Source organism: Strongylocentrotus purpuratus, unplaced genomic scaffold, assembly GCF_000002235.5.
Source record: "Strongylocentrotus purpuratus isolate Spur 01 unplaced genomic scaffold, Spur_5.0 spur5_scaffold_2, whole genome shotgun sequence".
Taxonomy (NCBI): domain Eukaryota; kingdom Metazoa; phylum Echinodermata; class Echinoidea; order Camarodonta; family Strongylocentrotidae; genus Strongylocentrotus; species Strongylocentrotus purpuratus.
In genome coordinates, this window is record NW_022145605.1 from 37,798,439 (window position 1) to 37,825,455 (window position 27,017).

A 27,017-nucleotide genomic window follows, 5' to 3' on the forward strand; every position below is an offset into this window, starting at 1 on the left:
GACGGAGATGACCAGAGACTGTCATTTTCACAATCTTCCATGTAGCTACTTCAACATGTTCAACGGTCACTCATCTGATTCTTGAATGTTTTCAATGTATTTGATTTTTCTTTCATCCACCGATTGATGCTTCAACTGCAAGTATTAGCATCAGAGTGAGAGTTTCCTGGTACTGGTTATGGTAGTTTGTGATGTTATCATGTTTGAAGATGATATTGATTGTTGAATGTTTTCTCATTTGGACTTGTGTGAAGATGACCAACCAAGGAATATATGTCATGATATATAATTCCACAGTTGGAGGCTACTTCAATGATCCAGCACCTGATTCTTCAAAATTTGAAGTGTATTTGATTTTTCTCGTGTACAACAGTTGACGTTGTGATTGTGAGTGCTTGCAGATGAGAAATATAAGCAACCTGATTATGCAATCTTTTCATTTTATGAGGATAATGTTGAAGGTCTTCACATTATATTGACCAAGATCGATGAGCAAGGAATGCGATGATGCATAATTTGCACTTGATCTCATCCAACTTCATCTTTCGATTCTTCAGGATTTTACATTGAATTTCATTGTTGTACAGTTACTGCAGTGATTGTATTAAAGCGAATACTTGAATGTGTCACAAAATTGAAGTTATTTTCCTCTAACAGTGCTTTGAAGTTTCAGTGCAGTGCATATGGGGAGAAAGCAGAAAGTACATTGTACAACCCCACGCTTTGCCGTCCAAACCATTCTTGAGACCTGACAAATAACGGCAAAGGGGAGCGTTTTATGAAACAATCAGTCGGTAGTTTTTACTGACTAATATAATTTTCACCAACAGTTTTCAATTTACAACAAAACATTACACATTAATTATAAACATTTACAACATTTATTGTCACCGACTATTTTCCAGGCCTATGATTGGTCAAATTTAGTCAGTGGCGGTGGACAAATGTTGATGAAATGTCCCCCTGTTCTTTAAACTTCCATGCAGGATATTGCTGTATTTTATTGTTTTAGGGTATCTCAGTGTCCAGGAAGAACACAGAAATAGGAGCCATGTTTTTTAGTGAATGAGATGTATTTCCTTCAGCTTGACATCCTATGTTATTGCCTCTTGTTTCTCAAATGGTGGATATTTCCTTATTTTTTGGTAATGGAAGTGGTTAAAATCTTTGACAATTGACATCCTCATTTGCAGGAAGGTGATATTAAACCACTTTTGTCCACTCTGTGGTATAAACTAGCATCTACAAAACAGAAGTCTTGTTATGGAACTTCCTGATCCTGTAGATTAGATCGTGTTTACCTCAAGAACGGCCAACTTTGAAATAATCCAGAATTATCCTTTTCTGTCATAAAATTTCAGTGCGAAGACAAACTGCAGATTGGTTTCATATTTCAGGTTAATTATGTCAATGACCACTAGCAGCACAGCATGTGACCAGGTCTGAGATGTGATAAATACCTGTCTTCAGGGTGAATAGCTGAAAAGAAAACAACACCTCTCTCTGGTTTTGAGAATTCCATCGTTCTTCTTTTGAAGTCCATATTTTACTGCAGTAAATAAAATGTATTCCTACATGTTTATCATATTTGATGACATTTTGACATCATTCCAGAAAGACAGAAATATTTCAAAAGTTTCTGGCCTGTAGCATAGCATAATATTTTTCTGTGTAGAAAGTGAGGAAAATGTACCCCAAGAAATAAATTTAAAGAAGAAAGCCAAGATGAAGACAGAATGACAAAACCCGCTACAAGCAAATAATCAACAATAGAATATTCAATCCCAGTCAAAACCCTTGATAGCAGAATATAATTTATTTCACTCTAGGTGAAAGAGATTGTACAGAAATTTTTTTGTCATTAGTAACCTGTAGACAAATATATGAGTGGGCTTGAAATTACAATCAGTGTAGGCTTGAATTATATTTGTCTTAAATCAAATGTTCAATGACAGCTTTCACTTTTCATTCTGAAGTGGTGTAGTTTATCTTTTGATCAAGGAAATACATAATATGTTCATGTGATCATGACAGCTTAGATCTTATTTTATCACTTCTGAAACCAAAATAATAATACTTCCTTGTTTTCATTTGAACCATCTCAAGCAAAGCGCAAATGATACTAGTACAACCTTGCTGAATTTCCTGGAGCTGCCAGATATTCTTGTCATAAAAAGATTGGCTGAGAATGCATGAGATAATATATACTTTCCAGTCTGCTTAGAGAGAGGAAGCAAATTTTCAGAGAAGAGATAAAGCGAGAAATTATTAGAATATCTGTTTAAAAGCTAGGCTTCTCACTATCACAGTCATTTCTATTAATACAACATATGAATATTCAATTGAGGCGTGGATGGGAAATTTCATCTTCAATTTTCTTGAACTTTAGTCAATTTCTCTTTTACTTTGCATCTCTTCTGGAAGGCAGATTAAGGGGTCTAGATTACTGGCCAAGTCTCTTCGGAGAGCCCTCTGGTTTGAATGAGGTTACTTCAACAGTGAATGAATTTCAAGTTGGGGAAAAGTGAAATTTCTATTCCAGGCTGTGGAAAATTGTTTTCTATTCCGGAGATGTGTGGATGGATTATCATATGATTATTTCCAGTCGTTTGAAGATTCATATTTGAGTTTGTGTCAGCATTTTTTTTGGTCACCACGAGAGATGTAATCAGTTTTTCAAACGTCATGCTGATCTAGAGCTTTGTCGATTGCCGCTCCTGCTTAGAATATTTGTTCAATTAGTCGAGCTTTCTGGACAGTGCATTTCACTTGTGCTTCATTCATTGCTTTCTGTTGGAGAAGGAACAATACACAAAAAGAACTTAGAAGCCATATTTTATATTTAGGGTCTTATATTTGATGATGAATGCTATGATGAGCTGAGGACTACCAGTTCAATATTTTTTTCTTCTTCATATAATGGTTGGCTGCAGTGGCAACTTGCTTGTGATGCTGAAAAATTAGCTTTATCTTTGATATTCATTCATCTTTATATTGTGACTGATGGAAATCGCTATTTGCAATTTGAGTTTGATTCAGAAATATTAATATTGTTATTAGGAGACATTGTTTGCAGTGATGCCATAGACAAGTCAAATCGCTTGAGATTTGCCTTCTTGATTTGAAGATTTCTGGACTTGTTGACTTTATGGGTGAAGGAGGCAGAGTCAACAGAAGAAAGAGAAGCAAATTGTATACTCTTGAGTAGCTGAAGTACGTTGCTGGCAAATCATGAGTATATTCGTACTGATTGTTTCATCAATGTTATACAGGTTGGAGAAAAAACTTGTGATACAGAAGAGCCTGGCATGATGCTAAAGAAGACCAGTATACCAAGAGTTTGCAAAACAGACATCATTAAGTGTCTAATGAGGCAATCGTAAACTCAAAACACAAATATTTACTAGCTTATCTTGACACCAACATTCCATTGGATCTCTACAGAGAATGAGAATATTCAATTCAATCGATCTCAAGCATTAGAAAACCCATCATTCCCTTTGGAAAAATTGTATGTGGTGTGAGAAGGGTTAATGTAAGACGGCAGAGTTCATTGAGAAGTTGGAGGACCCCAGGGGAACGATAAAAGGGGGTGAAGGTGAGACCCAATATGTCTTTCTTTTGCGTGGTGAGTTCAGGGGAGGAGAAGCAGGTTCATGTGAGGCAAGTGATGGAGGAAAGCAGTGGACAGGACTCTCCCTCCGTGGAGGATGCACATGGGAGATGTTCCTGGGGTGATGGTGGGTCACCTTCAAACAGAGACACACCTGTTACTGGTGGCAGCGGTGGGATACAGAGAGACGATCATTCCTCAGCGGTCATAAAGGGACCAGAGGAGAGATATAGATCAGAGATAAGACTTAGTACAGGGCCAACGCAGCAAGAGCAGCAGTCAAATAGTATGCACTGGAACAATGATTACAATCCATCAGACAGTGCTAACCTGAGGAAGACTCTGAAGGAGCTCACTGCAAAGTCAGATGGTGATCTGAGAAGGAAGGAATTCAGCCAATCTAAAGCAGTGCATGACAAGTTTTCGCAATCAGTGACGGGTAACCCTGCTGTGGGTGTGCTGCATGGAGCAAAGGTATTTCCATTTAGTGACCCAAGGAAATTGGAGCAAAAAATTGATGCAACGGGTCAGACCTTGCGAGAGGGAAAACCACCTCTGTTGCGCCAAGCAGCAAGAAGTAACAGAAACATGATGAAAGGGGATAGGATAGAGAAGAGCCCAGTCACAAACAAAGTGGGGCAGCTTAGACATCGCTGGGAGGTACTTGCCACTAATGATCCCCAGCCAAAGCAGCAAGTCAATTCAGCAACACCAAGTGGTCGAGGCAATGGAGAGGTCCCTAGGCCTAGGCGAAGGTTGACAAGTGATGAACAGAAACATGAAAGACCTCCTCTACCACCTAAAACAAAGCCTAAACCTAAGAAGGATGTGAGGGAGCGTTCAGAGGCATTTATTGAGTGCATTGAACCTCCTTCATCTCAAGATGAGCAAGATGCTGGCGTGTCTTCTGCTGCCCCTGTACAGCAGAAGATGGAGGTGAACCGGTCAGCGCATCAGATGAACCTGCACACTCTTTACACAAAGAGAGAAGATTCTGGACTCAGCAGTGCATGCAGCACCATCAGCCTTGAGAATTACCCTCTCCATAATCACTCCTACAACCTACCGCCCAATGCCAGTGATCGGAGATTCAATTATGCCTCCAAGAAATCCGACCAGCTCTCCGATGTAAAGTCAACAACACAAGATGCCTTGCCCAGACCAGAAACACAAGTTGCCTTCTTTGATGCGGAAACGTCACATTCTATATTGAAACCCGGGTTCGACGTAGTACAGAATAAGCCGAGGCCGGGAGAAGACCATTTTCAGCCTGACGAAGTTCTTAATGAAAATTATTCCAAGGGATTTATCTCAAGTCATAAACATTTCCACCCAGAGCAGATCATTGAGGAAAATGTCTCCTCTGAAGAATTTGCTAATCTTGAAAAAGGAGTACAACCATTTGGAGGAATCCCTTTGAAAAATGGGAATAACTTGCATGGGGAAAATGACAAAGGAAAGGATCAGAATTCTAATGAATGTGAAACATTAAACTTGAAAGCAACAGGAAAGACAGAGGCAAGTATTAATCTTTTATTTTAGGTGCTCATATAATATTATCAATTCTCTTTAAATTCATTCATTCAATTGTTTTCATTATTGAATATCATTTTTCTTTGTATTGTGTTGGCTAACTTTTCCTTTTGCTATGAGTACATTTCAGGTATGATGTCTGTATATTATCACAGATTAAATTTTTAAAATGAAATATGTTGTCATATGACTGAGAACCAAAAGGGCATTACCTGATTATTCACTTGAATTTAGGCACAATTAATGTCCTTTGGTCTCTCAGAAAACCATTTTATTTTGCATATATTCTATTCTATTATTTCTTAGGGTACTCAAGCTTTCATGCTCCAATTTCGAGTTAGTAATCTCTCTTTGCTTCCCTATTTTTCTTCTCAGCCACAAGCCAAGGTAAACAGGCCTCTTCATTTCAATTTGGGAGCTGCCACAGCGAGAGTCCGACCAGCATGCATTTCCTCATTATTCTCTCCTTTCAAATTTCAGTGCTAAATCACAACGGGAATTGATATTGATGATTGTCATCTAATTGTCTCTCAGAGTTCCCCTTTCAGGTTGTCTTGGTATGTTTTAATCCTCGCCATCTGTTTCGATTTCACCGGCTCCAAAGCTCCTCGGAGCATCCAGGATGGATTCCACATTCTAAGTCATCAAATTCAGACAGATAGCTTTCAATTTGGATTTTTTCATGCTTTCATTAGGTATCATGTCTTCATCAGCTCAAGATTGCCAAATAGCCCGCTATTTCTGATTTGGGAAATAAGCCCGAAGTTACAAATCGCGTCTTCATCAGCTTGAGACTAGACCTCGAAACTCGAAACCCTAGCTCAAGAAATTAGCTTCAGATATTTTGCTCAGCGTTCGCGCATAGTGTGATTCTTTGGGCTGGTGAACACGCACTGGACAAATAGCGGGATATTTAGCAAACTAGCCCAAGATATCTTGGGATGATTATCTCAACCAAATATCCCGCTAATTACAACTGCGGGCTGATGAAGATGCAAATTAGCTGGATAATTTGCGAACGGGATAGTTAAACACGCGGATTATTTGGCAATCTTGAGCTGGTGAGGACAAGCCTATAGATAGCTTTCAATTTGTATTCTTTCATGCTTTCATTTACTGACATATGCAGTCCGCCATTTTGTCTACATGTCTGTGTTTGTGTTACAATGGGTTATTGAAGATCTAAGTTTGAAAAATGTAGAACCAAATGTTGGGAGACAAGTTACCCCTAGAGGCTGGAATTGTTTGAGAAAGTGAACTTCCTTTGTGGCATGTGAAGGTATTGCAATAAATCTAAAGGTTATCAAAATTATTTCTTTAAATTTAGTTATTTGAGAGCTTTGATCTTTAAGTTCGAAAGATAAACTTCAGGAGAACATAGATAGTTAAATACATCATATATAGCCACAATACATGCAGAAGGGTACACAGTGATATTTTAAAGGTTGAAAAAAAAAACACTTACAAGCCTTTTAAAAGTAGTTTAATATTCTTTTGCTTGCCAGTTTATTTAAATAGAATCTTTCCTTTTGAATTGTTAAATTGTTAAATATTTTGTTTGTATGTTCCTATTTTGCACATTGTAGTCCTATATATCAAAGAAAACAAACACTTTCAGTTTATTCATTTTATTCCTTTTCATTGATTTATTATCCGGAGTAGGTGGAAACCATCTATGTTAGGTCTGACCTTCCATACCTATCTCTTGTTTTTCCTCTCTGTAAGACTGTATTATTCTGTTCTTCCCTTCCCCTTGTCTTTCCCAGGTCTGTCTCCTCATTTTTCAAATTCCCTCCTCTCTCTCTCTCTCTCTCTCTCTCTCTCTCTCTCTCTCTCTCTCTCTCTCCTTTTTTCTATCTTTCATCTTCTTCTTTTTTTTTGTCTTGGTATCTGAGTACTCTTGCAATATAAATGCCATCTTTCATTCTTGCCCCTATATCTCCTTTTCTGTCTCTCTAGTCCATACCTCTACCTCTTTTGCTGTCTCTCTGTTTGCCCCCCCCCTCTCTCTCTCTCTCTCTCTCTCTCTCTCTCTCTCTTTCCCTCTCCCTCCCCCTCCCCCTCCCCCTCCCCCTCCCTCTCCCCCTCTCCATGTCTGTGGGAATTAGCATCAACGTAAACATTATACAAACCCCAAATGTAAATCCCCCTTTTTCTGATTCTCTCCACTCAAGTACCTTTATTCACATCGGGTAAAATCAACCCAACCACTTACATCAATGATCGAGAGGGCTTGAGACTGGCCCATTTGCATGAGAACAAATGATAGCAAATGATTTCCCTTTGAAAAGAAACGTCCACGCTTATCCATATACCAGGCTTATCCATGACACGGTCTCATGAAAAGAGCACACATGTTGTTTATAATAGGGGAGGAAGCTTATTGCAAACTGTGCTGGAGTGAGTGAGGAGGGGGAGGGGTAAGTCGGATGCCTATAAAACACAGACTTGGTTTATCATTAATTCATGCCAGCTCAGGCGACTCAGGCGGCTGCTGAGGGATGTGAGCATGTATGACTCGTTGACTGAGCCTTGTTCTCATTCATATGAGTCCCTTTAGTCCACACCAGCAACATTGCCACCTAGGTTTATGTTAGAGATCTATAGATGATACTCTGGAGGAATATAGGACCTAATCAAGTCTAGGACTAATATTGGAATACACTGGAATATTTGACATTAGCTTGTATTTGCATGGCAGCATGGAGGAAAGCTAGCATCTTCACCAATTTTAATTGTGTTTGTTGAAATGTGCTTAGAAGACTACAGTGTCTGGTACCTTCTTTTGTTGTCATTGACTTGACCTAATCAAGTTTAGGACTAACTTTGGAATACACTGGAATATTTGACACTAGCTTGTATTTACATGGGAGCATGGAGGAAAGCTAGCATCTCATCTAATTTTAATCACATTTGTTGAAGTGCCGGTATAAGACTAGAGTGTCTGGTGCCTTCCTTTGTTGTCACTGACTGGATGATATTGTCAAAGCAGCCACTAGGTGAGTAAGTCGGAAATGCTGCATAGAATCTGATGGGCAGATGGAACAATACCAAGTATTGTCTGGCACCATACTATTAGCACAATTTATGACCGGTTCTTTATTGATTTTGGCTTAGGATGTCTTCTTCTTGAGATGTTGGTTCTTTGTCTAAATATGGGTAGCTTATGTCTCAATGAGTTTTGTATGCTTGTAAAGAAGATGCGTAAATAGACTACTGCTACACTAAACATCCTTGGACATATATTACCGTATATGCTTTGCCTTGCATTGTTAGTTGTGCAACTAACTTTGAAAAATGATAGCTTCCCAAATATCTTTTTTGAAAGAATTCATTTAAAGAACAGAACTATATTTGGAATGCAAAAAAACAATACCAGTCAAAGTCATTTTATAATAGGTGTGTGCTGTAGCTTCCAGTTCCATATTCTATATATAGGCCTATTTGATCAATTTTCTAGCTGGTTATCAAAATAAAAGTGGATCATAAAATCAAAAGTACTTCTAATTTCTATTCTTAATTCTTACATAATTCTTATAAAATTTTCAGTGCCTTCACACAAAGATTCAAAAGTAAAAAGGCCTACCCTACCGTGAATAACCTGTACTCAAAGTTAAAGTAATCCTGGCTACATGCAACTGATTGACAATGTATCATTTCCTTCAGAATATATCTTACAATTTAAATTTTGATCTGACAAGTTTGAGAGTTGAAAGGTTCATAACCAACAAATCTTCAGGAATGTCAGAATTCTGAAACTGATGTGAAATACGCATTGATGCCTGACCTCAACATGAACCTTAGGATGGTACTCTGCATGTGTTCATTCAAACAACTATGATTACTGTTGACAAGATAAAGAGTATAGAATATAGCTTGTAAACAAAAGCAAGATGGAAGTACAAAGTAAACTATACTAAAAATATTAAATACAACATGTTTTCATTTGCCTAGATCAGTGGAGCAGCAAGGCAATGTTGTTATTATTAAGAATGACAGTTTGTCACAATAATGCCCTCTCCGTGAACCTATTGCTATTTATTTCATGCTGAAACCTCTCAATTAGGGTTGAAAAGTTAACAAGTGACAACAAGGTCCAAATCCTTGATGTAATGATGCTTGTTGCTACTTGTATCAATATAGTTTGTAAGATGAAAGCATTTCCCTCTCTGATTTCTAGGTCATTTTTTTGTTTGGCTTTTCTTCATGGTCCTTGATTACATATAATTGGAAGATTTTCTGGATCCTTTCAGATGAACCATGCAAAGATTACAATTGTCATTTGTAGAGTGATGTATAGGTTAACCCTTTCAGGACAGGATTTGTTTTAGCGTTAAATTGGCCACATGTTGTTCTTCAAATTTGCAACAATTATATTTTTCTGTTCTTGCTACATTGTTAGAATAAAATGTAATGTTTCTAAAAACAATGTACATGGACGGGAATGTTGTTGAAAAGTTAAACAAGTTTTAAAGAAAGCCATCTCTATTTGATAGTCAATCTTGAAAAAAGATATGTATTGATGAAATTGGGTCGGTCGTCTATCTCCACATTTTTATTTCTCCTAATTTAGTAGAGATTACTCATAGAAAATACCAGTATCTTCTGAGTTACTGCATTACATGATAGCCAAGGGACAATATTCTTCACTCATTTCTTGAAAAATATCTTTCATTTCCTTCCATTATGTTCATAATGATAGTTGAATCACTGGATGTACATGTACTTGAGTGTCTTTCCGCAGTGTGGGCATTTTATTTTGTAGAAAGTACAGATGGGACTCTGAGATTGAACACGCAATCAGAATGAATCCATTACCAAAATTTAGAATGGAATTTGGAGTTGATCAAGTTTGAATGGACTACTCAATGATCATTTTCTGCCCTGGATATAGTGGGGGCGTTTTCACGGGACCCTCGTAAGCACAAGTTCAGCAACATCCCATTGAAACGTTTGCTAATGTTAGTACTCGTGTTTCAATGGGATGTCCATGAGCTTGTACTCATGGGGATTTGGTGAAACCACCCCAAAATTGTCGAGTGGGACTAGTTTTTAGGCCTATATATTTATGTGAGCTCAGCTGATTAGAATGCTTGATATACAGCTTGTCATATGATGCTCAATTCCAGAATTCCTAAGAGAAAATGGAGATCATGGTAGATTACAGAAGATATAACTACATCATACCGGAGGAATGTGTTATCTTGAAAAACATCAGAGCCCAGTGAAAATTTTTATGAGTTGTACTTGTATAAACAAAAACTGAGTAGTCATGAGTCCTTCTAATTTAAAAGGAACAATAAAAATAAATGGAAATGGACTTTACCATGAAGATTGCATTTTTGTGTTAGGCACAAAAGAAACAGATCTTTCTATGTATTTTACTCATTTTGTTTCTAAAAAACGAGAATTTTCAGAAAAAGCGAGACAAAACGGTTATTCAAATATTCCTATGATTTCATGGCAGCAGAGAAAAAAGATATCACTACTTTCAAAGTAGATTATAGAAATTCTGGAATTTGAGGGTGAAAGTTGTATGCTAAATATCAGAACCAACCATGAGTCTGAATAATAATATAATGTAATGTAGTTCATCGTAAACTACTTTAATTGAATATGCATCTTTGATTGCCCTCCGTATTTTAAACATACTACCTACCGGGTATATCTTTTAATCAGCTCATATACATGAATAGAATCAACAGATACATGCTGATAAAACCCCATTAGGTCATGCATGGGTCTCTGAGTGATTATCTTCTTCAGATATACATGTGGTTGCAGCTCCAGCCACAACCAATAACAAATAAATTTGTATTATTACCAGGAATATTGTGTAATATGTATAGTCAAGGAGTTATAAATGTAGAACTCCTCGGTATAGTGGCCTACTTCTAATTATCTTTTATTCATAGAAAATAGTTGGACTTCTGTAAAGAATATTTCATACATGTATAATAGTGATTGTACAGTAACTGTCCTTCTAGGCCAAAACAACAGGAAATGAAAATATGATCAGTTTTCAAAATAATTGTATTTATTTAATTCATATAATTGTTATTGTAATTTCATACATGTATATATATTTATTGTCTCAAACTGTAACGCCTACAAAAATATAAATGCAAGCTGACTAGACAAAATGTTCTAAATGAATATTTTGAGGTTGATTCTGAAGGGATGTACCTGTGAACCTGCAAGGAAATGGTAATTGATGTAGAAGCTGGCCACCCCCCCCCCCCCTCTCCCAACCCCCCTCCCACCCCCCACCCCCCACCCCCTCATAAAAAACTCCCGCAGCTAGGCTTATTAACTACTCCATAGCACCACACTATCCTAGCAGCTAACCAGCATGCCAGTTTACAAAGAAAGTTGTCGGAAGGAAAATATGGATTTACTTAGCAATTTGGGGACATGATAAATGACATCAAACATGTGTTTCTATTTTAACTGAATTGTGAGCCCATTTCTTTGCTTGAAATTTAGGGTTTCTGAGGGGATGGTCTCTACCTCAGGCCACTAACCCCCTACTAGGTCAGCATATGCACATAATTATGGTACATGTAATATAAGAATTTATAATGATATATGTTTAAAGGGATCGTTTAACAATGTTAAATCTGAGATACACAGCCCTATGTGTTATCAGTGTCTGTGATATGGTGTAATATTGAAGCCCTAAAAAAATTGCGCTTCAAAATATCAAGAAGTGCCTCAAAAAAGTAAAAATCTTGGAGTGACCGGTTTTACCGTACTCGTTTTCCCCAATAGACTGTAGTGTTATGAAAACCGTCAGGCGAACGTTTTTCAAAATTCGTAATTCCAATCATAAATATCTTGATAATCAGACAGGCGATCAGCTTGTAAAAGTCATGGGGTTCCTGACTGACCTAAAGGTTTATAATTATCATTGCATCATGAGCTAAATCCAGAATTTTATTTCAGAATCTGAGACAAAGTTACCGGATCCCTTTAAGCTGTTGATTTTAAAAAGGACAGCATTACTTCTTATTCATTTACTTTTACCCTTTAAAAATCTGCAGTAATTTATTTCATACTTTCTTATGATCTCTTTATCTTTACTATAAACTATAATGCCATTTTCACTGTTTTGTTCTCCCTATATTTCATATTTGATGATCTTCCTTATATGCTTTACCAAATTTTGTTGATTCCAGCCCTCCTCGCCAGGAGCCAATGCATACCTGAAGGATACCTGAAGCTAACATTTCTTTCTTTGAAATGTTTTTCCAGATTCTCTTCTAGATTTTATTCAATAATTGAGGAGAAAAAGTCTTTTCACTTTCACAAAATATTCTCTAACAGGTCATTATCTCATATTAAAATTAAAATTATCCAGTTTCCATCGTCCACTTTCTTATACAGAGGATCTGTTGCAGGTACATGTCAGCGGAGGTCAGCAGACCTTTGATCTGTTTGTTGTTTTTGTTTGCTTGTGTTTGGTTGTTTCTGACTGGATGTTTTGTACAATTATTCAATCAGTGCTTAAAGCCTGTCTGGACTAGTTTGGCCAGGAGGGATTAGACCTCCCTGCTGGTCACTGGCCTCATCAAATCAGCTCTCAATTAACATAAGAAAAAGGAGACAATTGGGGATCAACGGTCACCACTTAGGCATTGTTGGCTATAGAGGACGCAAGTATCTACAAGTAGTGCAGACAGGCTTTATTGCAAGTCTTCCACCAACTCCTCTAATTATCATCTTCTTGCTTTATGTTCTCCTGCAGATCTTCTTCCGTCCTGGAGCCCTCGTGCAGATAGAAGACAAGAGAGACAGACAGCTGTCAGATACGATCACAAGATTCCAAGCCCATTGTCGCGGTTACCTAGCTAGAGAGAATCTCAAACAGCTCAAGGTGAGTGCATGATGACATTGATAATCGATAGATTGATTGATAGGTTGATTGGTTGATTGATTTATTGATTGAATGATTGATGGATTGATCAATTGATTGAGTGATTGATTGATGGAATGATTGATTGATTGGTTGATTAAATGATCGATTGAATTATTGATTGATTGAATGTTTGATTGATTGATTGAATGATTGATTGATCAATTGAATGATTGATTGATTGATTGATTGATTGGTTGACTAAATGATCGATTGAATGATTGATTGAATGGTTGATTGATTGATCGATTGAATAATTGATCGATTGAATGATTGATTGATTGATTGATTGAATGATTGATTGATTGAATGAATGTTTGATTGATTGATTGATTGATCGATTGATTGAATGATTGATTGATCGATTGAATGATTGATCGATTGAATGATTGATTGATTGATTGATTGATTGAATGATTGATTGATTGATTGAATGGTTAATTAATTGATTGATTGGTTGATTGGTATTTGTTTTGCTTGCTTGCTTGTAAGATTAATTGATTGATAAATTGATTGATTTGTTTAAATATTATACTGTTAGATTTATTTATTGATTTATATATTCTTACAAATAAAGGAATGTACATGTGCTCTTTTTCTTGATATTGATAAATGAATTGTGATGTGTATCTGTATGATGGTAACAAAGTTAGGTTTGAAATTCTGTGGTTAATATTTCACAGGTAATCTGAAATAATAGCCAGTTTACAAGGCAAGATGTCTTTGTTTATTTTCTTAGCTCTTAGTCTATACGGTGCCAAATATTTGTAATGCTAGATGCACTCATGGCCATCTCAGTCTACAAGGGAATACTGAAAAAGGACAGTGTCACATTTCCTTTGTCATATATATTAACCTGGATAGATGTTCCTCTATAACAAGGCCAACCACCCCCCCCCCCCCCCCCTCAAAAAAAAATTGTTTCACTGGCCACTATAATTAGGGAGGTCACAGGTATCCCTAGATAAAAATCTGTAATGTCTGGGATTATATAATTCTGATGAATCATAACAGCGGTCCATCTAATTTTAGCTACAGTGTGGTGCTAGACACATATTATTACACCTTTGTGTGATTATAGACAACGCTAACAATGCTCAAATGTCTTTCAACTGAAAATGTCATGTATTTACCGGAAACTGTCCATAACAGAATCAAATTAAATAGATAATGCAATTTTAAAAGACAGGGATTTAAACTAATCTTTAATCTTTGCAAAAGACTTACTAGTAGATTGATTTGTTTGGAACATAATGATCACATTGTATTATGGGCATATTATGTTATCCTTGAAATGCAAAATCAATTTAAATGAAAAGCAATAGTTTAGTAGCGCTAATTTAATCCGTATTTTTTAACAGGATAATCAATTTACACAAATTATCAGCATCTAACTGCTTTGTTTTCCCACTGGAAAAATATTGTCATACTGTAACACTGTACATGTATTTAGTACTGTACGTGTACTACAAGCCACTAGAGTTGCAGAGTTGCCATAATCATAAGAGAATATCAGAGATGAGGTGTGTTTTCCATTCCTGCTTTGCAAGGAATTACATTTGCATTGCAAGTGATAGCAGAGCTTTATCAGACTGCACAAACCGTGCTGTACTAGAACCTGTTGTCATGAAGCTCACATGTAAATATGATGTGTAGTAATTCACCAGATAACCAGGGATTTTATCACCATTTTGAAGTGCCTACAAGTTAAGTATTTGGCAGCAAGCCAGCTAGTGCATATCACAAGGAAGTCTGTTATTTGTGTATATTGTGTATAGATGCAACTCCTATTTGTAAGCGGAATGATTTAGACTTTTCGAGATGGATCTTAATCAAAACTAAATTGCACAATGAGATTTTAGTTTTGTAGGAATTTGTAATACAGGGTCAAGTCTTACCATCAGTTGAAAAATGATATTTAAATTTAAAATAATGAAAATTAGAAATTGTCTTAAGAACTATGTAGGTAGGTATGGTTAGGAAAATATTTTACCCACACTCTGTAATCAGTGGGGCATACCTTTTCTTCTTACTTTTTGTTTTATTTTCTAAAAGATTTCAAGTTCAATATCAATTTAGTTCCACAACATGAATAAAATTCACAAACATACATTTAGAGAAGCCTTTAAAGACAAACTAGAAATATTTTATTTTTTGTGAAGAAGCAATAAAAAGAAACATTGAGACATAGAAAAACTTCAAATTTCATGTAACCAAACAAATAATTATAAAATCAACTACTTCTACTCCATGAAAGAAGAAAATTAAAGAGAACAAAAAAGACAAAGAAAGGCAATAAAGAATTAATAATAAGTTTACAATCTTAATAAATACATTTTTCTCCCACCAGATCCAGAAGCTGGCAATAACTTGCATCCAGCGGAATATACGCAAGTTCCTAGCCGTGAAGAATTGGCCGTGGTGGCGTCTGGTGACAAAAGTACTACCCCTACTAGATGTCCACCGAACAGAAGAAGAACTCAAGATGAAAGATGTAAGATATTAAACGAGTGGCATAGCAAGAAATTGATAGGCATGAGAAGGAAGGAAGGAAGAAGGGAAGGAGAGAATAAGGGACGGGAGGAGGTTTGGAGGGAGGAAGGGATGGAGGAGGGAGGAAAGGATGGAGAAGGGTGGGTGGGTGGGAGGAAGGAAGGAGGGGGCAGGAGGAGAGGGAAGAAAAGGAGAAAGGAAAGTTTTAAGAAATATTCATTTTTCATTGAAATATGAAAAGAGAAGTTTTAACCTAGTTTGGTTTATACACTGTATGAACTACAGGCTGTTGATGGCAGTTGGCAGGAGATTTGCAATTGCTGGGAGATTGAATATTTATTCCCCATATTGGTGATTTCGATTACCATGAACGTTCTCATGTTTTATTGTTTGGAAGTGAAACTGGATGCCTTGGACTTGCAGTAAATCTATGTAAATCATTCACTCCTTTTGCTACCCCCCTCCCTCATTTGATTGTTTATTCTATTATGATTTTTTTCTTCTCCCCCACCCCCCCCCCATTTCTATCTATCTTTCTCACTCCCTTATATCTATTTCTTTCTTGCTCTCTCTCTTCTTTTATCAGTTGGAGTTAGAGCAGCTGAGATCCAAAGTGGCCAAGATGGAAACCGAAAGGAATACACTCAAACAGAATGTGGACAAACTAGATTCAAGGGTAAGTTCGCAAAATCGCAATGAAAGATTTACTTTGCTGTCTTTGAATCTATGTTAAGGGCCAGACATAAATTAGCTCTGTGAGTAATGCCCTTTTTGCCCTCTCAGCAGACAATATGTAATCCCACTATTCCAAGGCTTGACATCACAATGTAGCTGCCTACCATTACGTTTTTCCAGGAATTATTCTGTTTTTTCCTCAAAATTACGGTAGTACGTTTTTTTTTCATAAAATATTTTGTTTGGTTGCACAAGTTCGGCAGCTCTGCAATAATACCCCAAGTCACACGAGCAAGACCGACACCAGACCAACATCATGGTTAACAAATATAGATTTCTTTCATAAAAAGCTTTTTTTTAACACGAGAAAGATAAAGAATTCCAAACAATGCTTCTAAATTGGCTGATTTCATTTGTAGAGAGCCAGGCAGGCACTAAACTTCAATACTTTAAACAGAGCAAATTCCTTTCTGGTCTGATGCTGAATAGATGATTAGGTTTTCATAACTTGAAGTACCTTTCCATTATCAACAACTCATTGTATTGGAATGTTATAACCATGCACTTGATAAAGGAAAACATAGCCATCAATGTGTTTGTGCCATTATGTGATATATACAAAGGTTTAATTTGCAAGAAGGTCACGTCATTGTTAAAATGAATCTGCATTTGCAAACATACTGATAATATCCTGTGTTATGCGAAAACAACAACTCTTGAACATGCAATAACGCAACAATATTTGTCCCCTGAAATATCTGCTTATACAGCATTATGTGTTCTATATGTAAATCAGGTAACAGAGATGTCAGCTGACTTATCTGAGGAGCATACAGCAGCTACCCACGCCTCTGAGCTGCTGGAGGGCGAGACAGCGGAGAGGTTGAGATTAGAAAAGGAACTTAAAGAAATCCGAGTAAGATGTAAACTGATTTATGTGATGCAGTCTACTAGGGGGGGGGGGGGGGGGGGAGGCGGATTTATCTATTCTGTTATGCATTTGTGGGTGTGGGTGTGGGTGTGGGTGTGATCTATTTTATGCTTTCACAACCAATGAAGAGAATGATGTAAACATGATTGAAGTGTGCAATTTGTTTAAGAAAAAGAACTGAGGATGCAACCGAAGTGAAGTGAACAATTTTACTGTGACTGAGAGAGAAAGAGAGAGAAAGAGAAGGAGGGAGAAGGATTATGGAGATAAAGCGAATGAGGGCGGGCAGAGATATGAAAGAGATACATGTATATGCATTAAATATCTATAAGTACCAGCTATTTTTATAAAGAAAAATTGTGAACTATGGACAAGGGACAGAGAGAAGGGGAGAGGGAAGGGGAGAGGGAAGGGGAGAGGGAAGGGGAGAGGGAGGGGGGGGGGGGGGGAGGGGGGAAAAAGCATATATTTGAGAGGAATAGACAGATATGTAAGTAGCGCTTTTTTGTCAATGGATATTAAGATGGAGGAGGAGGAGGAGTGGGATGAGAGCTGAAGTAACAGAAAGGGATGACTATTTATCGTCACATTTTCTTTGTAATAGAAATCTTTGAAGATATACTTGAGTTCTGGTAATGATAGGAAACGAGTTCTCACAGAATCCAACAGAACTTACACAGAATGTTCAAGATTACAAATAAATGACATGCGCCAAACGATTTTGGTAGTAAATGTATAGGGGCTGAGTAATAAGCATAGAAAAATAAGGAAATCAAGGTAGGTCTGACACCATGTGCTTAACACAGGTCACTGTGTGCAAATGAGAGTTGTGGTTTTTATTAAAGGTAAAGACCAGTATTGGAAACGCCCCAATTTCAAAAAATGAAATGGAAGCTCTTATTACCAATCATGTGAAAGAATATGTTTTTAATATTACATGATGATAAAAATCTTGACGGGAAACCGCCTACTAATTGATATATTTGGTAAATTAGTGTATCTCTCGCCTGTTGAGAGATATGAAATGCACGTGTCGTGCATGTGTGTGTAGTCCCATATACATATTTCTGTGTACAGTGCTTCTAACTTTATGAAGACTTGGCCAAATTTCTTATCATTTTGATGATTCCAGAACCTTGCAGTACATCTATGCTAGATGATCAACCTTTTCTGATCGATTTCACAACGTGTCTTTCACAATGCAATCACATGACCATAACTGGTCTTCAGCTTTAAAGATGATTTCCAGCAAGTTTTTGTGAGGTTGTTTTTATTTTACTGGTTCCAACACCCAATCTACTGCAGGATAGTTCACTCGACGTACGATGCCCATACTAGAGCTCAAGATAAGCTTTAAGCAACCTGCTAGATATAATCCTTGAACTTGAATACATGATTATCCGATATAATGTAGCGTGAGATATTTGATCATTTTGTTTCTTTTCTTTTGCTGTAGTCTAACTACAATACTCTTCAGAGGAAGTCAGAGAAGATGGAGATGGAACTAATGGAACATCGTATGGTCAGATCATCTATCATTGAAGCAGACATGAGCAGTGATGATGAAGCTGGTATGTATCTTAGTATCTTTCCTTGTCTCGTCCCTCCCCCTTCTCTCTCTCTCCATCTGTCTCTCTCTCTCTCACCATTTGTTCTCTCCCTCCTCTCTCTCTCTCTCTCTCTCTCTCTCTCTCTCTCTCTCTCTCTCTCTCTCTCTCTCTCTTTTGTTACCCTCTCACTCTCTCTTCCTTTCTCTCTGTTTATCTCCACCATCTGTCTATTTGCATTATCTTTATGTCTCTACATATTCTTTTTCTTGTTTGTCGTCTCCTTCTTCTTCTTCTTCTTCTTCTTCTTCTTCTTCTTCTTCTTCTTCTTCTTCTTCTTCTTCTTCTTCTTCTTCTTCTTCTTCTTCTTCTTCTCCTTCTTCTTCTCCTCCTTCTTCTCCTTCCTCCTTCTTCTTCTTCTCCTTCTCCTTCTTCTTCTCCTCCTTCTTCTCCTTCCTCCTTCTTCTTCTTCTCCTTCTTCTCTTTCTCCTTCTTCTCTTTCTCCTTCTTTTCCTCCTCCTCCTTCTTCTTCTTCTTCTTCTTCTTCTTCTTCTTCTTCTCCTTCTCCTTCTTCTTCTTCTTCTTCTTCTCCTCCTCTTCCTCCTCCTCCTCTTCCTCCTCCTCCTTCTCCTCCTCCTCCTCCTTCTTCTTCTCCTCCTTCTTCTCCTCCTTCCTCCTTCTTCTTCTCCTTCTTCTCTTTCTCCTTCTTCTCTTTCTCCTTCTTTTCCTCCTCCTCCTCCTTCTTCTTCTTCTTCTTCTTCTTCTTCTTCTTCTTCTTCTTCTTCTTCTTCTTCTTCTTCTTCTTTTCTTTTCTTCTTCTTCTTCTTCTTCTTTTCTTTTTCTTCTTCTTCTTCTTTAAATTTTTTATTTTGTTATACATGTATGTTCCATTCAATACACAAATCTTGTGTATTTCAATATGGTAGCTGATATGATGCTCTAAGTAACAGTTTTATTTTAATTTCATAATTATCTGCCAATACAAACCAGAAGTATTATGTTCATGAGGAAGGAAATTATAGCATGATGATATGAGTAGTGGAGGGGAAAATATACATGTATATGATAAGAGTAGGGATGATAATATGATTATGTACAGGAAATGTGCAGTAACGCCTGGCTGGAATGCTCCCCAGGGAGTGGAGATTGTTCACACAGTGTGTACGGTCAAGCACTGATGTAATATTATATCTGTAAAGCGTTTAGAGACATTGTATCGAGCGCTATATTAAAGCAGAATATTATTATTGATGTATATACACTGTATCGTGTTATAGAATATACTGTACATGTATAAGCAAGTGAAGATGCACGGTGTACATAAAGGTAAAGGAATGATTTTGGAATCAAGTTTAATTAGAAGCAATGAAGGAGCACATGCAGCATGATAAAGAAGTATACATGGGTTGGAGAAGAAACATGTCTTATCCATCATCTTTGGGTGATAGTAATGGATTTTTCATCTTGGGCCAGCGGAGGAAAGATGCAAGATTACCCCGGCAGACTTTCCTTGGAAAAATAATGATGCAAAATAAGATGCAAAATTCATTATGCGGGTTGGTGGAGATGGGTGTTACAGGTGTTTGCGTCCTGCAGTAAAGATTAGAGTCATGATCTGATGTCTATTGTAGGAGAGCTAGGGTGCGAAACATTGCAGCTCATACTTCATGAAGCATCAAATGTCATGTTGGATTATGGAAATGATCTGCGTGTAAATGTTGAGTTTCTTCATGTAATGCCTCATCATTTGTTGGTGAAGTTGGGTGATTGCTTTAATTTACAATTTTTGGTGGAAAATTGATGAAGAATGGAACACTACGGAGGTCAGACGTACTGTCGGTATCGAGCAAACTGTAAGCACACAGTGTTTATTTTCATCCAAAAGTGATATTTTCACAGTGAAGGATATCGCTGTAATGTTTCATCTTTTAAATACAAGAGAATAACAGTGTCTGAATAATTTTGTGTGGATATGTTTATAAATAGATAAATATGATAGCGTATGTACATTGTACATGTATGTGTAGACCTATAAGTCAGCCATTTTCTAATTTTCAATTTGGGTGATTGTCTAAATTCACATGTATCTTTGTCAGGTAGTTACTTAAAAATGCATGGTATTTGAGGAACTAATTCCTCCTGAAAGGAACTCTCAACAAAAATCAACATCTTGTATCCTTCTTTTCTAAAAACAAAACGCTGAACAAAGAACTGTTTTATCAGATTCCCATTTAGCACCTGCGCGGAGAGGAGCAAAGTTGATAACATTTCTTGTTACCTTTGTAGTGACTTGAACCCTTGTCCTCTGCACCTCCAGCCAAGTGATCAAACCACACGACTATGACCGCTTGTGAAGGGTTCTCAAGACAAATCAGCCCTGTCTTCATATGCTCGAGTTTGCCAGATACCGGTAACCTGTTATTTTCAGACTCAGGATATTATCCCGAAGCTCGAAATTGTGCCTTCACCAGACCGATACGCTCATCACAAACTAGCTCGGACTAGCAGAATATTTTGGAAACAGGACAAAAATTTCTCAGGATATTTTCTCGACCAAAAATCTCCCTAATTGCAACTGCGAGCTGATGAAAACACAAATTAACTGGTTAATTTGCAATCAGGATTGTTGAAATAGCGGGTTATTTGGCAAACTCGAGCTGATGAAAACAGGCCTGTTGTGGAGGTCTGTTAAGCACTCAATCAACTTTGTTGTGACTCAAATGACTTAGCTACTTGCTCATTATCAATGTTTTATTCATGATTACTGTTTATTTATTTTCTCTTGTTGTAGACTCAATGTTTAGACTGAAATACATGCAGCTGAGGAAAGAGATGGAGCTGGGCAAGAAACGGCTTCAGCAGGAACACGAAGAAGAGAAGGAGAAACTCCTCTCCAACAGAAAATCAGTCGAAAAGAAGGTAAATACACCCATCAAGTACTGAGCCTGAGAATGCTTAAATTAAGTCCTAGTATAACCACTTTTAAAATGCAGAATGCTATCTATGAAGTAATATAGATGGATGTGTAGATGACATGCCAGTGCGGCATACCAAGCTGCAGATTTATCATTTCAGTATCCAACCATATAACTAGATTGCATGGAAAGTTCATGAGTTTGTGAACAGAATTTATATCAAATATAGTTTGTCTTGCTTGTATTTTAGTTCATTTTTCATCCTATTGAAAGTAAAAATTAACATTTCATATTGTTTTATTATCCCCTTCCCATCCTCTCCCTATCCCTCTCTCTCTCTCTCTCTCTCTCTCTCTCTCTCCCTCTCCCTCCCCCTGTCTTCTTTCCTCTTTCGTCTCTATATCTTCCTTTATCTCTTTAGTTCGTAGAGGCATCGGAGGAGGCTGAGGAGTTCAAGCGCCAGCTGAATAACTTCAAGAGACGATCTCAGAAGATGGCCGAAGAATCTCAGGACATGAAACTACACCTTGAATCACAACAGACCAGGAACTCAGACCTGGAGAAGAAGCAGAGAAAGTAAGCATTGATTTGATTTGATTTATTTATTTCTGTTTGATTTTCTTTTTCTTTTGCAGTTTTACAAATATACAACAAACAAATAATTGCAAATTTACACATCACAAAAGAGTATACCGGGTATGTAGAATAAAGTAAGGCTGGCTGTAACTAATCGAAAACATCAAACAGGAGGGTTGAAAAAGTAAGCAAAGCTTGATAGCATGACTACTCTTAATGGATACATTCTCCTACCGGTATACAGATACAGATTTTCATATTGTGCTGAATAATCTCGAGTTTATGTTTTCATGAAAAATCCAGATCTAAAAAAAGAAACAGAAAAATTCACATATAAATAATATCCTTTCTTTAAATATCTCTAGCTTTGAAGCATTAACATTTTTTTTGTTTTTTGTATGGGGGGGGGGGCCTTGAGCATTTGATTGGAAGTGGAATCTGCCACCTTAAACCTTTTAGTATCCTTTTTATTCATTTGTATTCACTTTATTCATTTTTATCCTTTTCTTCAATGTTTTCATTTCAATCTTCTCCTTATAGGTTTGATGCCGAACTAGCAAAGGTCCATCAAGATCTCCAGCAGGAGAAGACGACCAAGGATCGGCTCCAAAGGGAGAAGGGCAAGCTAGAAGGAGAGAATTTCATCATTTCACAACAGCTCGAGGTCAGTCAAGCTAAAAGTCATCTGCATTTCTCCGAAATTGAATTGGATTGAATTTATACACCACTTTTATAAAAACATACAAAGGATAAAAATACAATAAAATATTTCTTGCGAACATAGATAAGCCAATAAAATGGAAAATACACTAAAGGAAATTACGAAGTGGTTGGATCATCAAAAAAGTTACAGAAAAATATAGGTAGATGATCCTGAAAATTTACACAAAAAAATGAATTGCTTTTTAAAAGAAACAGAGAAATTCAGAATATTATAGGTTTTTAAGTAGTCGATGGGTTGTTTGGGGATGACAATATTTATATCTCACCCCTTATTTAGTTGGAAACTTTTTTTTTATTTTGGTGCATTTAATGTTTTCCTCCGACACTAGCCCAAGTTATCTAAAGCTTTGTATTTAAGTGGTCAAAAATTACTCTAAGTGTATTGTACATTTCATTCCATTTGTGCATAAATTTGCAAGTAATGTGAATAATATTTAATTTTCATCAACCTAAATCCTAATTTAACATAGGAAATATAGTCATGTAATATTCCATTGTTGATTTTCTTGATACATTTTCAAGAATTATTCCCTTATTCTATTAATTACTAACAATATTAGACTTTTTCTTTCAAAAGAATAATTCAGTTTGTATGTTTTTTTGTTTTTTTTATATGCCAAAAGGTTCAATACTATCATCATATAAGAAACCTCTGTAATGACGAGGAATGGAAGATTGACAATCACCTTGTTTCTGGCAAATTATTTCATATTATGGTCTCAGACCATCGTTAGACATACTGTATGAAAGACCTTGCCCTAAGCCCAGTCAGGCATGATACCTGTCGTGTGCAGTAGCCCATAGCAAGCAATGACCTAGTATCAAACCAAATTACTCTTGCTGTCACTCACAATTGTGCTAGATTAAGAAGCCATAAATCCTATGAATAGCCCACATGGGGCAAGAAGGACAGCTTATTTGTTTTCATCACTGTACATCCTATTAATATCCCATGAGGCAACAAAGGGAATAAGTTCAGACTGTTTGTTTATATATGAGAGATAGTAAGAACACCTGTTGTTTCCATCCAAAATGAAAGAATTTATATTATTATTATTATTTTTTTTTTGTGCAAAAACAAAGAAAATCATTGAATCCATAACAAGAGTACATTTGGAAAAGAGTCACATGGATGCTGGGAAAAGAAAAAGATTAACTAAACAACTGTAACCCGAAGGTCTTCTTTTCCAATCCATGTGACTTAACAGAAATGGTAATAATATAAAAAGACTGTAAACTTAAAAAGGGGTAGTTGTTAGCTTAGTTTTAGAGGTTATACAATTTCAATTGCATTCTTTATTGCAGGATATGAAGTCGGAGGTGAAAGTGACGGAGGTCAAGATAGACACGCTGAAGAGTGAAATGGAAGATCTCTCCTCCCACGGTAGCACAGAGGTGAAGGAGGTGGCTGGCCTCAAGAGAGCCAAGAGAGATCTAGAGACTAAGCTCCAGGACCAGGAGGAGGAGCTAGATGATCAAGCGGGACAGATCCAACAACTAGAACAGGTGAGGAACCTTGTACTTGTAATGCTATTGTCATGTTCGGGGTTGTGTTAGTAACAAATGAAAAATCACTCAAGGAGGTGGCTGGTTTAAAGAGAGCCAAGAGAGACCTGGAGACAAAGCTCCAGGACTAAGATGAGGAGCTGGATTATAAGGTAGGACAGATCCAACAACTAGAACAGGTGGGGAACCTTTACTTGTAATGCTATTTTCATGTTTGGGAGTTTGTTAGTGTAATGAAAGATCACTCAAGGAGGTTGCTGGTTTAAAGAGAGCCAAGAGAAACCTTGAGACAAAGCTCAGACAAAGCTCAGACAAAGCTCCAGGACCAAGAGAAGGAGGTACATGTAGGACACTGTATTAAAGTTTACCCACATATAAATGGGATGTCGGCGATCTTGTACTTGTGGCGGTTTCATGAAACGATGTCATGCAGATTAAGCTCCAAGATCAAGAGGAGGAGATGGGTGAACAAACCAGACAGATCTATTAAGTAGAACAGTACTGGGAAGATCCTCGTAGTTACGTACATGTATGTGGAATCCACCTGCCAGAAATCATGCAGTAATTGCAGATATGTCAGGAAAATTTCAGTCAAGCTCTCTTGTCTTCTATTTAATGTACTTTTTAATTTTGTAAACTGTGTTGCCTGTACTTCATTTTTCTTTTAGTTTACAAATAACGGATAATATACAGCACTTGTTCATGTACAGTGTGCATGTACATCTGTATGGTTTATACATACAGAACTCTTTTTTTTTTTTTACTACTTGTTAAGGCCTTGATCATCATTTTGTTTTGAAAAGTCTTAGGATGTCTCAAGCACTTTGTTTTGATTAGCGTTTCACTTCTCTTGCTCTTTGAGGAAGTGAGACTGGTGCAGTAATTAAACTGTCTATTTGACATGTTTTAATTTATTTGTTATGAGTGTATTCAATCATTTATTCAGTGAGTGGGCATTTGTAAAGCTTATTCAAGTGTGCATTTATTCACATGTCTGCACAAGTGCATGCAAGTAAACATGTTTATGAGTTTAAATCAAGAATTTAAGAAAAAATAGAGTATTGTTTGTATTGTTCACTTCAATGAATGCTGTAGGGCATTTCGAGGATAGGAGGGTCGAGCTGAAAAATTAGCTAAAATGAAAGCATTTTAAGTCTTGATATTAATGGAGTTTGTTGATAAAATTGTCAGAGCGGGTCGTGCAAAATCCCAAATGGGTTTTATACATAAACCGCTACTTAATCATCAAACATTTCTCACATATCTTTACTGTCAAAAGTGACATTCACTGTGGGAATGTACAGACAATTACAGTGTGTATCCGGCTTGCTGTTTGTACCACTTATAAAAGCCAAGTTCACACGAGAGTCCATAAACTTAAAGTTTAGCTGGTGGTGTTAAGCTTCCAGGGTATCTTGTAGACAAAGACCGAACAGAAGCATTTGGGGTTTTAGCATGAAGTTTAAACCCGAGTGATCTGACAGCATGAGAACTATTGAATTGAATTGAATTTATTTCCACATTTGCATTAAAAATACAGAAACACAGTTATAAACAAAAGTAACAGTATAAAAATAAACAAACATTCAAATACATGCAAATTAAGAAGATTAAAGGCAAATTTATAAGACTTGAAAAGCATACAATGTAAATGTGGCGGGATCAAAAAAGGTTTGTGTTAACTGTAAAACTTTTGTCCATGATCCCATACTGTTTGGAAGCATTTATACAAGTCTAAAGACAACATAATGAGCCACAGGGGGTCCTCAATTGAAGTTATGTGCTTTGCAAATCCATTTCACATTGAGATTTTGCCATGCTAATGTTACAACAGTCGCTGGCTTTGCTTGTAGTTTAAATATTGAACACTTGTTGTTTCGATCCCCTGTGAACTCACATTGTTGTCAGCTCATGTAGGTTGTTCTTTGAAACCTTGCGGTTTTGCCACCTTAAAGGTTTAAACTGTCATGGTCCCATGCAAACATGGCTCCTTTGAACCAATGCTCAAGAGTCCATGACCTGGCCGCAGGGGGACTTGGATGGCTGACCTTCTTATTTCAATAAAAATATGAAAATAAAAATCACTGATCTATGGAGCTGTAGTTCATATCAACAACCATGCCAACACAACAAGGCCATGAGGCCCAATCATCCACAACCTCATTATTCAAAAGTTATGAGCGCTGGAACATAAGAGAAATATGTATTTTGGGCTAGTGAATAGGTGACGTTTTTTCTCTCTTTGAAAAAGCCCCCCAAGCTAATTACATATCAGATACTGTCCATATAAATATACATGTATATCCTCGTACATGTACACTGCAGTTAGTCTGTTGGAGTTGTCGCATGCTGTTTGGTTGTACAACGTATTTTGGATGGTATATTTGGAGGATATCAAGAATTTTTCAGCATTTTGGAAGTTGAGTGGAAGTTGGATTGTATCTCTTTCTGTGGATATTTAGCATATAATGAAGGATAAAAGCATGGGTCGAGATAATAACTACGAAGATCTGCGCAAAGTAAGAATTTCAATTTTTTTTTTTTTTAATTTTTTTTTTAGTGGAATACCTGTACATGTACAGAAGGTAGA

General features: G+C 36.9%; 1 protein-coding gene across 5 annotated transcripts in view; it reads left to right on the forward strand.

Moving 5' to 3' along the window:
- Positions 1 to 27,017, forward strand: part of LOC588253 (unconventional myosin-XVIIIa) — a 76,798-nt gene that overhangs the window by 341 nt on the left and 49,440 nt on the right. For 2 of the 5 annotated variants that reach the window (XM_030992356.1, XM_030992357.1), the window contains exons 1-10: positions 952 to 5,131; positions 12,894 to 13,022; positions 15,412 to 15,555; positions 16,141 to 16,230; positions 17,026 to 17,145; positions 18,617 to 18,731; positions 21,499 to 21,626; positions 22,044 to 22,198; positions 22,739 to 22,862; positions 24,227 to 24,427. In XM_030992356.1, the coding sequence (XP_030848216.1) occupies positions 3,611 to 5,131; positions 12,894 to 13,022; positions 15,412 to 15,555; positions 16,141 to 16,230; positions 17,026 to 17,145; positions 18,617 to 18,731; positions 21,499 to 21,626; positions 22,044 to 22,198; positions 22,739 to 22,862; positions 24,227 to 24,427 (2,727 nt within the window). In that variant the 5' untranslated portion in view covers positions 952 to 3,610. Of the gene's footprint in view, positions 1 to 951; positions 5,132 to 7,564; positions 8,146 to 12,893; positions 13,023 to 15,411; positions 15,556 to 16,140; positions 16,231 to 17,025; positions 17,146 to 18,616; positions 18,732 to 21,498; positions 21,627 to 22,043; positions 22,199 to 22,738; positions 22,863 to 24,226; positions 24,428 to 27,017 lie in introns of those variants that run through there. The other 3 variants (XM_030992354.1, XM_030992355.1, XM_030992358.1) reach the window with 3 other exon arrangements.